This window comes from Diuraphis noxia, unplaced genomic scaffold (assembly GCF_037042655.1).
Source record: "Diuraphis noxia isolate RWA-SAM2 unplaced genomic scaffold, SU_Dnox_SAM2 contig0001, whole genome shotgun sequence".
In the NCBI taxonomy this organism is placed as follows: Eukaryota; Metazoa; Arthropoda; class Insecta; order Hemiptera; family Aphididae; genus Diuraphis; species Diuraphis noxia.
In genome coordinates, this window is record NW_028301711.1 from 95,570,048 (window position 1) to 95,585,057 (window position 15,010).

The 15,010-nt window shown below is 28.8% G+C and overlaps 2 protein-coding genes across 2 annotated transcripts in view; one reads left to right on the forward strand and one right to left on the reverse strand.

The window, feature by feature from the left end:
- The window catches only part of LOC107169771 (cullin-3-like), a 29,888-nt gene that overhangs the window by 2,067 nt on the left and 12,811 nt on the right, over nt 1–15,010 (forward strand). The window lies entirely within an intron of this gene.
- LOC149062550 (uncharacterized) lies at nt 4,213–5,031 on the reverse strand. Its single transcript, XM_089215355.1, has one exon. The coding sequence runs from the start codon at nt 5,029–5,031 to the stop codon at nt 4,213–4,215; it is 819 nt and encodes a 272-aa protein (XP_089071481.1).

Here is a 15,010-nt window from a genome sequence, read left to right on the forward strand (position 1 = left end):
AGTAAACAAAACAAATATATAATTATAATTTATTTATTTATTTTAACAAACATAGTTATGTTATACATTTTTTATTTCTACAGACTATAGACTTCTTGTACCTACCTATTATGTACAAAATTAAACATTTTTTTTTTTTTTTATATTAACTGTAAGAAGCTATTTTTATATACTTATAATAGAAATAAGCGGTTTTATAAAATTACTTCTCTTGCTTTTTTTAAAGCAAAGTCATTTATTATGTCATCAAAGTTTAAAGAAGATGTAAGATCACTTTCTATTGATAGTAAACCTTAGTTATCAAGTCTTTCTTGAGTTTGTGTTGATCTTAATCTTGTTTCAATTCTCTTCAGTACAGAAAAATACCTTTCACTACTACAGTTGGTACATGGAATTGATAAAAATATCCTTAAAATAGTTACGGCGTTTGGAAATGTTTGCTGAATATTCATTTCTTACAAATACTTAAGTTGATTATGTGGATTCTGCTTATATTGGTAAACATTATCAATGGACTCAATATAAGCTTGAAACCCCGCTTGAAACTGAATGAATTCATCAAAAAAATCATTGACTTCAATTTCATCACAATAACTGCTTAAACATTTTTCAATTTTCAATTTGGTTTCAATTTCAGTTTGATTCTGATTTGTATAAGAAACCAAATTTGTCATCCAGTTCTTGATATTTGGATTTTCTTTTATTTAGCTCGGTCATCAAATTATCACAAATTACAAAATGCACATCACAGATAAATTTTTGCCTTTCTGATAAAATAATTTCAGGTGTGTCTGTAGCATTAAGACATTTACTTTTAGGAGTTTTTTTTTCTCAATAAAGTATAATCAGTTGCAACATTAAAGCATGATGATTTTTCTTCATATAAATTGAAATTATCTCTTACACTTTGAATATAAATTATTAATGAGTTATAAATAGGAATAATATTTGAGAAATTTCTAGTCGTTGATTGTAATTGAATACTACTCTCATTAATCCTGCTAAGAATACAAGTTCCAAATACAAGTGAAAACAGCAGTTTCTTTTTTTTCAGTTGTTTTAATAAGTTATTACTTTCAACTCTATATTGAGGCTTCTCATTTTCATTTTCATAAATATTATTCAAAACTGATAAAATTATATTATAACCATTCTGAAGAGCTTTTACTGCATTTGCATTAGATGACCATTGAGTTTCAGAATGTGGTTTTAAAATATATGTATTTTTTGTTTTCTTAAGGTTATCAGTAAATAATTTCGATCTTTTGGTAGAAGAAGAAAAAAATACATAGATAGCCTGAACTAATCCAAAATAGTTGACAGCCTGTATGCAAGATTCAATTAAATTCACACCAACTAAATTAAGCGAATGTGCTGCACAATTGGGGAAATATTTTTAATTCATGCTTGGACACCAGTTTATTTACCTGCCATGTTACTTGCATTATCAAATGACTAACCAACACATTTTTTAATATTTAAGTTCCAATTTTTAAAAAGATCAGAAATACTAGACGACAGATATTCAGCAGTGTGACCATCAATACTATGAAAAGTCATAAAACGTTCAATAGGTTCGCCTATATAATTTACATAATATCTTAATACCACTGTTAACTGATCAGTATGTGTAATGTCTGGTGTAGAATCTACAATAAGATCGAAATATTTTGCTTGTTTTACATTTTCTATTATATTAATTAAAAATGTATTTGCCATAATATCTATGAATTCACGTACCTACAGTAAAAGATGATATGTAATTTACATGGCCACTACCAAGATTACCATATTGCTTTAAATGTTGAGAAAGAAACGGATCATATTGACTAATTAATTCCATAATACAAAGGAAATTACCGTTATGAGGAGAATTTAATTTTTCATCACTTCCAAAGAATGGTAAGCCTTGCCCTAAAAAAAACTTAACAGTGCTGGCTACGCGTTCCAAGATACTACGCCAGTAGGCAGTTTCTTGCTTTTGTTGTACAATTAAAGCAGAATCTATACGTCTTAATATGGATGATCTATTTGAAAAAGTGCATACAGCTAGACGATGTCCGAAAGATTTTTCATGAAGAAGTAGTCTATTACTAATATTTTGTCTATCATTTAATCCACTTTTACAAAGTTGAATATCTGTATGACTTGTGTTATAAAGAATACAAATATAACAAAATACACTTTTTTTAGAGGGAGAGTAAATTAACCATTCTCTTTTTATTTTGTTTTCATTTTTTTTGTAGAAATAAAAGTTGTCATTGGTCATTTTTCTTAAAACCTTACCATAAACCAGAACTTGAAATGCGATCCATGTTCTGATTTGGAGAACTTTCAGTGAAATATTCTTTAAATTGATCGTTGATCGTTGATGGCCAAAGACCAATATCTTCTATATAAATAGCATACTGATCAATGGATGTATGTGTAGTCTGATTGGAAACACCAATATTTTCATTGATGTTTGTTGTACATGAGAGATTTTGTTCTACACCTAAAATATTATTAAATTATAAATTATAATAATTATTAAGTACCTATATTTAAAATAATTACTATACATAACATTTGAAATTATTCATTGTCAAAAAAATATAAATATAACTGTGATAGTTATTTGTATGTTCATGGTCATTTAGAATTATTTTGTATTTTATTTGATTAGTTTATCTGTAAATTGAACATATCAAGTGATATCTACAATTTTTAGTTTTTCCATTCATTAGATTCTAATTTTATCTAACTCTATTTTGTAATTAATACTTAGTTTTATTTATTTACAATACATATACCTAGTAATAGTTTTTAATTTTTTTTTTACCCTTCATTATTTTTATCTATAATTTAAAACAAAAAAAGTGAAATGTATTACGTTGTTGAGTTTGTTCAGTTGTTAGAATAGTGGTATTTGAATTTCTAAAATCTTCAAAATCTTCATTCAAATTTTGTGATACTACACTTTCTTTGTTTCTGTTTTATATCTGAAATATTTAAAATTATTGTGTACTAATAATATTAACAAAACAAAAGTGAAATTTATTACCTTGTTGAGTTTATCCAATTGTTAGACTAATAACGTTTGAAATGTTTGAATCTCTAAAATTAGTAAAATCTTCATTCAAATTTTGTGTAACTATACTATCTTCTTTCTATTGTACACCTGAAGTATTAAACATTATTTTTTACTAATAATAAACAAAACAAAATTATTACATTTAATTGCCACACAATTTACCTGAATTGATCACAAATTCGTTCATTAACCTTCTATATATTTTTTAATTCTTTGTTTTGTGACTCTTTTCTTCTTCTTTTAGAAGCACCGCTTTCAAAATTTCTCGACGACATTTAAAACAATTTAATTAAATACAATGTAGACAAAATCTCAACTACCAAAAACGTATAATAAACTATGCGTATATGCCGTAAAAACAAACACTAACAATAAAATATAAATAAATATAAATTTATCATGTGGTCATGGGTGTTTACTGTTAATTTATTATTAATAACTTATTAATATATTATTTTGCGTCATAAATCTGTTATGACTGGTGGCCGATGGTTGTGGCCCGTATTGTGTTTCCAGTATGTACAAAAATAGACTTTTATTTATTTTCTTTGCATTTTACGCTGATAAGGATTAATTATTATATTTTTTTGAAATATTATATTTATTTTTCTTATGCTTATTTTATACACTGAAAGTAGTGTTCTAGAAAAAAAATAATATTAAGTTCATAAATATCCGAGGCCCCCTAATAACGGAAACCATAGGCAATTGCCAATCCTGCCTAATGGTAAATATGGCCCTGGACAGGGCCGGCGCTAGCAAATATTGATGGGGGGGTATAAATATACGAATTTGCCGACTACATTCATAAACATGAACCACAAGTGTTGTCTTGGTCGACTGTCTTACACGCAAATAACATGGCAAATTTTTGCGTTCAAAATAATCCATTTTATTATTTGATTAAATTAAATTATTGATCAATTTACTCTAATTTTAAAAATAATAGATACTAGAGTGAAATACATACTAAACGCAAAATTTGTAATATAACGCGTGTGTAAAAGATAGTCAATAATTGGTGTCTTAATAATTTATTGGATATTAACGAAGTTAAACAATATAATACAAATTATAATATCGTATTATATAAAAATACAACAACTTCAACATTATAAATAGGTAGGTAATTGAATAAATTAAATTTTAATCCTTCTTTCCTTTAATAGTGACCATGATTTCACTGAACTTTTTAAATCTATACAATCCAAAATATCTTTGTTACTATAAAGTAACATTAAATGTTGAAGACGATCTGCTCCCATAGTCGATCGTAAATAGTTTTTAACGATTTTCAGTTTACTGAAAGCGCGTTCGTTTGAAGCAGTACTTACGGGAGCTGTAAGTACTAGCCTGCATAGCTTGTTTGCAGTTGGCAAACAAGTTTTACAATCTTCAGATAATTTAAATATTTTTGTCAAGCTATCCAATTTTTTCACGTTACACTGATGATCTAAAACTTTCAATTCGGCAATCACTCCGTCATAGTCATTCATTTTAAAATCTTTGCATCCCGGTGGAAATAGTTCGATTACTTTTTTTACATTTTCTGTTGAACAAATTTGTTTCCATGGCATTTTAAACAAAGTAATCATTGGTTCAAATGTCACCAAAGATTTTTTTAGATGTTCATTTAATAAAACAATCAAAGTATTTAGAACTTTTTTAAATTCTACTCGATAAAAAGTAGGTAAATCAATCGAACACTGTGTGTTTGGATTTTGGTCAATGCTTTTTGGCAAAAGTCTTTTTCGATGATGGCGATTAAAATCTGACACTGGATCAATACCTAACTGTTCAGAAAATGTTATTGCACTGCTTACTAGGTTGTTCGTTGCTGTATCATCGCTGTTCATTTCATTTAAGCTACTTATTGAATAATCAATCAACATTAAAGCATCAAGTATGTTCAATTCAGTAGCTTCAAGTTTTTCCGTTAATATTTTGGTCTTGTACATTATATTTTTCATGAAAAATAAGGAAACAACGAAGTCAAATGAAAGAAGTTTTTTTACAAGTCCTAGTGCTTGATTTCGTGTATTTTTTGTCCATGTTATGCAAATTAATTATCTCCTGTAAAGTTTCAATTATTATTTCAAATGAAACCCACACAACTTTTATAGATTCCGCACGCGCTGTCCATCTAGTTTTTGAAAGATTACGGAGTTGTAATGAATTTTCTATGGTGGCTAATTTTGACTTAAGGTGAATGTGTCTTTTGGTGCTAGCCGAGAAAAAAACGTATAGATTTTCAAGTGTAGAAAGTTTCATGTTTCTTTCTATAATCATCATCAAATATACTTCCACATGCCAAACATTCTAATTTCGTTCGTTTTCTTTTTTTCGTATTTGTGCAATTCATAACGAACAAATTAATAAAACACAAACGAATAAATAAACTGTGTTAAGTTAACTCGGTATAACACTCTCACAGTCGTCACAGAACTACAGAAGTACAGAATAGCAATAGGCAATAAATTGTAGACAATCTTTATTATTTACTATCAATTATAATATATTGTACTATTGTAGCAGTGAAGTACGATCGTCGATCACAACAATAATCAATCAATCAAATCAAATATCTAAGACTAAGATAACGACGTACGTATATTCCGACTACGGCTATAAATACATTCGTTGCCCTATGATTCGGGAATTGTAGCCGTAGCCGTACACGAAAAATGTTTTTGTAATACCAACTAGCGGCTAGCGCAATCTAGTTCTATAGTTCAAATTTTTGCCGACTATATAATTTTATTCAGCGTATGGCTATATATGCCGACTATATAAATGGGTTATTCGTTGGTGGGGGGGTATTGCACCCCCCCCCCCCCCCCTAACGCCGGGCCTGGCCATAGATGGCATAGTTATAGATATGGACAGTGTATGCACCCCACAACAGGGGCTACCCGAAGGACCACTCGATGACAACCGAGACGAGATGTTTTTAAGTTGATGGTGGTCAATGTCACCACTAAACATTGACTAGGTTCAATGGGTAGGTAACCAAATGTGCCTTCGCTTGATTTTGTGGTGGATAGGCAATTTTATACACAGCGACGACAATGACGAGCATGGGAGCGACTGACCGAGGAATGAGGATGATGCAAGTTAATTATGAGTAGAGGGTCTCTGTGTTCGATTTGGGTTGGTGTAATGACCACAGAGCTCACAAAAGCAGAGATAATACTTAAAGCTAACTTAATCCTATTGAAGTCTTGAGAGGATGATGGATTGAGCAATAGACAGAACGACCTGGGCGCGTATTTATAGACCGTAACTGAATTCGGCCAAACGGGTATGCACATCACCCAATGCGCATGCGCGTGACACACCTGTATCGATTAGATACGTTATCACATTCTTATAATTTTCCTTAGTTAATGTACGATGATATATTATGATCTAAGTAATTTTTATATTTAAAAACTAATTCATATTTCATTCTTCATACCATAAAAAAAAGGTAGCTACAGTCAATAAAATATAAAAATGTATAATAAAATGTGAAATTAATTCTGTAATTCCTAATTCTGTTTTTGTCAGGCGTTTGTTCAACAGAAAGACTTTTGTGTCTTGACGCATGTTGTCACACATAATATTTCCTATATGGGTATCTCTGTTTATTAGGTTAAGTCTTAAACACAATCCAATTTGTTTTGGTTACTGTAGAAAAATTTTGAACCCAATTATTACATAGGTCACTAAATGAACTATTTTCTTCTTCAGTAAATTTTGTACGGATCAAGTAATTATTTCCAGTGGTAGTAATTACTTTAGAAAAGATATCAAAATTAAAATTAATAGTTTTAGACATCTTGACAAAACTCACAACGAACACAAGAAAACTTAAATAATTGAAAACTAACACGTCACTATAAACAGTTCACTGACCTAAGTGAACTATACTGAAAAACAGAAAAAAAAATGTTTGAGATAAATAGAGCAGATAATTATTCTTCAATAATAATCTACAAAAAGAAATATCTTATCTGTGGTTTATTGGGATTTTACTTGAAATCTAGGACAATATATTAAGTACCTAACTAAGTTAGATATAACCATTGAAATGAACCAATATCAACAATATTATGTTATTGTGATATATAAATAATAATAATATACAAACAGTTGATGAAACAATGTTTATTGATTGACATAAAAGGTTAAAATATACAAGTTAGAATAGTAAGATACTTGTGCAATTTTTTTTTTTTTTATTATTTAGCACAGGTTATTATTAGCTTTTTACAAAAGTATTACATTTTTTCAATTTATTTTAAACATAAAAACACTTAATTTAATTTTCATTTTGTGCATTAAAATATTAAGTGCTTATATTGTATATGTTGTATATCTGATGGATAATATATATAGAAGAACTATATTCTTGATAAAAACATTATAAAACATTATAAACTGATGAATAATTAAAAGAATTACGGTAAATTTGTGAACTAAATGAACTAAATAATAGTTTATTTGAATTGTAAACAAACAGGTGAGATAAGAATGTGATAACTTATCTAATTGATACAGATGTGTCACGCGCATGCGCATTGGGTGATGTGCATACCCGTTTGGCCGAATTCAGTTACGGTCTGTAAATACGCGACCTGGGCGGCCTCTCACACAACGTACGTGTATGTACGTTGCTGGCGGACTTATGCGGAGACGAATGACGGATCCGACGTAGACAACAACCAGAATCCCGGTTTGACGGCGATAATAATAGCAATAAAAACAAGACTTACGATTGCGTGTTGAAGATCGTATTTTTTATTGAACGTATCTCCACAGAACAAACAGAAGGGAATCATATTTCATTTAACATAGGCTCTTATGGGAGATGATAAAACTACGTCCGACATTTCTAGAATTTAAACGTGCTGCCACGTATCGGGAATTTCCCTTTTTTCTATATACCGTGCAACACTGTTTATTCGAAAATCGACAGAACGTTAGAACGTGTTAGCCATGACGTTTTGTCCAACTGTGTAAGTTGTTGTTGTTATGAGTGGAATTGCAGATTAACAGTGTAGCCACACACCACAGAAAACTTAAAATTAAGGGGATTTCTCGGTACTTGGCAGCACGTTTAAAATCTAGAGATGTCGGACGATTTTTCGATACCTTAGGATTCCTTTCTGTTTGTTCTGTGGTATCTCCAAGTGTATAATAATGATAGGCAACCGTGTGCAACAAAAAACATAATGTTAATAATTCGACCATATACGTAATAATAATAATTATCGTGCTCGCATTAATAGCGGATGACACATATCTAAATAATATCGATCGCTAAATTTAGCGGATCACAAAAAAACAAGGTATGATTATTTTAATAACGGACCACACAAAACAAAAGGGCGTTGGCCGCATAATAAAAACAACAACAATAATAATAATAATAAATGATACAAAATATAATGATAGCGTACAGCAAGAGCTGACCAATAATTTACATAGAGAACATATAAATCAAAGAGAATAAATAAACAAAACTATTATAATAATTCAACAATTTAAGATCGTGAGGTGGATGAAAGAGAAGGGAAACGATTAAGAGGTAGAAGATAAGGTCGTCGTCTGGCACAGACACTTGTAACACAGATTATATAAAACCAGATGGTGCACTTCTTCGATTTACTGATAACACGAACCTACCTCAAATCAGTAGGGTCACATAAGAGAAATAAATTAATGTACACCAACTTTTACCATAATTTTTAATTATTGTATCAAATAATATTTAATACATAATAATATAATATTATATCATATATAATTTATATGTACTTTGAGCGTCAATGGCTCAATGCTAATGGAATTCCAAAAATCATATAAAATTTTGTGTAGCTTTAATTCAATATAAAATGGATTAGTCTGTTATAATCTTGGGGCTTATGTTTATCAAATCTACTTGTATTTTTAAAAACTTTTAACAGATATTCATGTTAAGCACACAAATACTTCCCCAGCATTTTTTGAGAAGTGTTTTTTAAATATTTAAAATATTTTTTTGTGCATATTATTCCAGAATACTAAATTTGTTTTCTCTTTTTCGATATTTTTATTTACACTTCAAGAAATAGTGACTCTGTTACACAATTTAAAAATATTTTACTGTGTACATCACAAAGACAAGGAGGAAATACATTATTTTTAAAATAAAAACAAATTTTGGTCTGTGGCAGGAGTATTAAATCATTTATTATAATGTTCTTCACAAGTTCAATACACAAAAGATAAATAAATAAAAAAAATTATAGGTAGAGAAGATTAAAATCAGATTCCGTAAAAGAAGCCCGACTTTTAATTTTTAAATTTTACGTCCAAAAAATTTCGAAAAGCTAACTAAATGGGCATGGTTTAACATGAAATATTATACTAAGTTTTACACATATAAAAAATCGGGTATCTTACAGAATCAAGTATGAAAAATATTTTCTTTATTATTAAATAAATATAAAATAAATTATGAAGATTAAATAAAAAAGTTTAATAAATAAAAAAATTCACACTCGGCATACCGCGTGCGTTGAGCAATGAACAGCAAAACAATAACAGTAATTCGGTACTATATATTTAAATATATATTATATTACTATATATTTAAATATATATTATATTACTATATATTTATATAATCTGTGGTACAACGGCTGAATAGTGTCAAAAAAGTCAGTGATGTGTAGTAAATAAACAATAATTTCTTATAAAGCCTTATTTTCCCTATCCGTGGTGACACTGATTTGAGGTAGGTTTTGATTTTTCGCATTTTTGAGAATTACATGGGCCGAATAGGGAGTGCACCATCTGGTTTTATATAATCTGTGCTTGTAACGCGATGCGCTAATTGCTTGGCGCGAACAGACAGTTTGGGTACTTTTTTGGTTCTTTGTATTTTTTTAGAGGGTGGTGGAAAATCATTATTAAACGCCTTTTTTAAGTACTCTTGCCATTTAGGCCCGTTAATTCGAAATCCATTTTTAAAATGACAACTTCAAACAACATATCCACGACCAGGTTGGTCACTTCGCCTATAATTGTTTACATTAAGTATAGATTAGGTATCATTTAGAATATTAATATTATTATTTTGTAACACATATTATAAATATGAAGAAAATACTGACCTTAGTAATTTTAACCTCTTGTTACGAGTTTTTGTATCTTTAGGGAGTGTAAAAAAATTACACATTTTTCTTTGGTTGTGATGATTACATCCAACAGCTCAAAAATAACCCATATTAATCTTTAAATAAATAATGAAATACAATAAGTTATTTTCGAATAAAAAATAGGTAATTATACCAGTTTAGTAAAAATGAAAATGCTTTAAGACAATAGTTGAGGAATGTTTAATTGACTAAAATAATCTAATGATTTTCGAAAACTAGAAATAATTTAATAACATGCAAAATTCAGTCTACAATGTACAAATTGCAGTATAATCAATAATGTACATCATAATGTTAAAAATATACGTGATAATATTATAGCTTGAAATTAACTTTTTTCTCGCCAAATAATTTCTTTAGTAGATTTAAAATTACATAAAAACTAAGTTTGAATCAATTAACCTTATTATTCTCCTTTATACGATGAACATTATGCACTTAAAATTGTGGCCAAAATATACACATTTTAATTAATTAATTAATGACCAAATTATTCACTGTATATTTTGTACAGGTGAAATGTTTGTTTGGGTTTCGAGTTGTTACCATAGACATATAAATAAATGGACTGCGCTTTCTTCACCCCTCATCTATCCGAATCTGAAATGTACATTGTGTGAGTGAGTAGAAACTGTTGGGGGAAATCATGGAGGAAATAATATTATATTTCATTTATGCCATGAAATTATTGTAATTTATAGATAACAGTAATACTGATACTAGTGATACAGAAAAGTGATAATCATTATTATTAATTATTAAAATATGTAATTCGTTTTTAGTTTTTAATTTTAAATTATTATTTCTTATTAATTAATAATTATTGACAATCGCCATTCAGTGAAATAGGCAATACCGAATGTTAAAAAGTAAATAGTGATTGTGTGAATATTTATTGCTTTTACATAAAAACATATTTATTATACAAATAAAGGTAGCGTAACATTGGTATTCCAAAAAAACTATTGTAATATAAAAATAAACTACTGATTTTTAAAATGAACAGTTTTTGTTAAAAAACTTTCTTATCCGCTGTTTTGGTTCACTTGTGGTGTTGTTTAAATGGTGTAATCGAACAGTAAAATATGTCTTCAAGGTCAGATGAATTAATTGAAGCAGGTGATTATTTAGTGGAGATTGATTTAATATAATATGGTCAGATATACAGTTAAACATTTTATAAATTTGTATTTTTGACATGGAATTTGTAATTAAATAATGAATTGGGTCGTTTCGAATACTTGATAGTTTATGTTGAAATGATTTAAAAATTTGTTCAGCTGTTTTGCATAAAACTACTACATCACGTGACGGTTTTATTAATCCACCTCTACTCTTTGCTCGTATCAATGAAAATGCATTTTCATCATTATTTTCGGTTATTGCAGTTACACAATTTAAACATGACATTTTATTTACAATTTTTCTTACAACAAAACCAGCAATAAATTCAACTACATCATCTATGTATCGTTTTTCATTGGGACTTAAGAAAACCAATTCATCTGTAACTTGATTTTCTTCTGACTCTTCTTCTATTGTACACAAGAGATCCAAATAGTTGGTATTTGTTACCTGTTTTGATGATGTAACAAATAGGATAGGAGTCAAATCTTGTGGTTCACAGTTTGCACCATTTGATAATTTCATTTCATTGTGTACAATGAGGCGTTTGTATGCTGCTTCGAATTGTGATGCAGTAGGGTTATTATTAAACCCACCTTTTGCTCTAATTGCAGAAAAGAACATCTCCAGATGGTCTTGGGATATTTTGTACGTAAGGAAAAAGTCTAGTATTCCAGTTTTAATAACATCATCAAAGAAATTTTCAATACTGGTTAAACAAATAATCAAACCCATAAACCCAGTTTTCCTTTTGGATGTAATTACAGATTCAAACAAATTTGGTGAATTCTGTACAGGTACTTTTAAATTTTTTATGTATTCAATTGACTCTTTTATAAACATTTTAATATGATTTTCACTGTTTGGAAACAATGGTTTTTTAAACTCGCTTTTACTCAAAAAATTTCTTGTATTCAAGACGTCAAATATGTTATTAATATGCCTACAAAATTTTGCTGTATGTTCAACGTGTTTAAAATCGTCCATTTTTAAACTATTACAGCAATATTCAAATGCATCAGCCACACTCGTGCTAAATGTTTGTGCTGCAAATTTAACTTTCATCTTTTCTTTATAGTAGTTAATATGCCGGTTACGAATTTTTGTTCCAGCATGAATAGTAACTTTATCTTGTAAATTAACTAGTTTTACAAAATAGTCCCATTTAATTGGATTTTTATCTTCATCGTACAATTCTTTCCAGTCACCTAATGTGTTTCGACATAGTTTGATCATGTGTGCCGGATCCAAAAATAAATGTACTTTTTGTTTGGTTTCAGGATGTTCAAAATATGGTTTGATGTCAGGAAATAAAAGTTGAGCACCTAAGTTTGTTGCCATAGATAAATTAGTAGCTGTTCCATCAAATGTTAGTGTTTTTACACTAACATCAGTATCGTGTACAAATGACAATACTGTATTCACCAAATTGGCTTTTTCCTGAGAATTTAAACCGTTTACTAAAAAATAGGCAACTGGAACTTTCCAATTTGAATTCAAAGCCACTAGCATAAATACTAATGCTTCTTTGGCTCTTGGCAACCCATCGTGATCTAGTTTACCCGCTCAATAGTTTATAAATCCCTGTTGTCTTTGGCCATTATAGTGTATTTGATCATTTATATAAACTTCGTCCATAAGTAAACCACAAACTAACATTTTGTTTTTGTTTCCATTTCTTTACATTTTATTTTCACAGCATTTAATGATTCAGATGTAAATCCAGGCGCACCATCTATTGAAGAGTATCAATTTCTTATAGTGCTTGGATGGGGGAGATTTTTGTTAAAAGCATCTCGAACATAGTTGTACGCTGATGGTGAATAAAAGTGCAATGTAAGAGCAAATTTTCGAATTTCAGGGGTGATCATCTTAGCTGTTGTTTTATGTAACTGTTTAAATATAATTTCACTTTCAAAACTTGGTAAAGTTTCCTGAAATGTTGATAGTTTAAATGGTTATTAAAGCCATTAAACCATAGACATATAAATTTATATGTCTATGCATTAAACACCAAAAGGTGTACTAACAAACATGCATCACAATAGAAATGAAACACTAAAGAAATAATACAATACAAAAATGTTATATTTATACTTACATTTAAAATTGATTACAAAACATCATAGAATAAATACTCTACACAACATGTATTTTTCAGTTGGCTGGAGACATTTTTAAACAAAATTAGTACCAAAAATGAAAAATTAAGTTGCTACCTTTTTAAATATTAAGCACATTCACTAAAAACAAAGTCTTGCCATTAGGATGGAGTATACATATGAGACCTTAACATAAAATTCTAATAAAAAATATAAAAATTTACCAGTTTTGATGTGCAAACAAAATAAAGGCCACATTGGGGTAAATAATGGTAGCATTTCAAAGTTCTAAACTGAATGATAGCCTATGGTTAGCATGCACCACAAGATAGAGTATGAAGAATTTGGTTTTAAATTAACATACATTACATTTAAGGAATTGGAAATGGTGATTTCTGTTTCTTTCTATCACATAGGCAACAGCAACTTTTACAGTAGGTATGTAAATTAATTGGAAAGTCAGTAGCTCAAATTCAAAATATATTGAGGTGCTGTTTTTAACAATGTAATATATGACTAAGAGCCCATCTTTTACCATGGTCTTAAAAAAATATATTAGGCTAGGTTCCTAACTAACCTAACCATTTTTTATAAGATTTTAAAATAACAAATTTGTTTGAGTATTTATTTATAATGTGAACAAAACATTTTTTTTTTTTTTAAATCAGATGAATTTTGAATGAACAAGAGCAATTTATAATATTTTGTATACAAACAAATTAGTTTTCTTATCGCATCAGAATACAACTAAATATTGCTATGTTGACTGTGTGTCAGGTGATAGACAAGAACAGAAAATCCTCGCTTACAATAAATTAAATCAAAATATACCTTAAGAACAGAAAAACAATTATCTAAAATTAGTTTTTTCTCATCTTTTAAGTGGCTTATTTAACTATGCATTGTTTTTATTCTATTTTTTAGACGTAAGTTAGCTAATCTCAGTTGTTTGATTTTTTTTACATGATTTTCGTGTTCATTCTTTGAGGCAATCTAATATTTTAATCTGCTGTTTGGACTTTCTATATCGTCGATACTTTTGAAATCCCTTGCATAGAATTTGCGCTTCCTGAAATCATACAATATATAATTGTATAAATATAAAAATTAAAACATACCCGTATAAATTAATGTCTACTTAAATTAATCTATAGCTACCTGGATTTTATAGGCATTGGTATATCTATGATCGCAGAATTTATTGATTCGTCTGAGTCTTTGAAAACCATTTGTTCTGGTATCATACCTTACATTCAAAATGGTTAGGTTAGTTATGCAACGATAGAAAAACATAAATAATTAATTAGAATACATACATTGAGTATCCTGTTTATCCAACTGACACTCACTATCACTGAGGCATGTTTCGCTCAAATTTTCAGGAAATACCTCAACAACCTCATTATTTTCACTTGGAAAAAGATTTTTATTGATAGCTACATTAAAAAAACAGTAAATGAAATAGATATTGTGACACATTTATATGTAATATACCTAATGGTAAGTACTAACGTTTTTTAAAC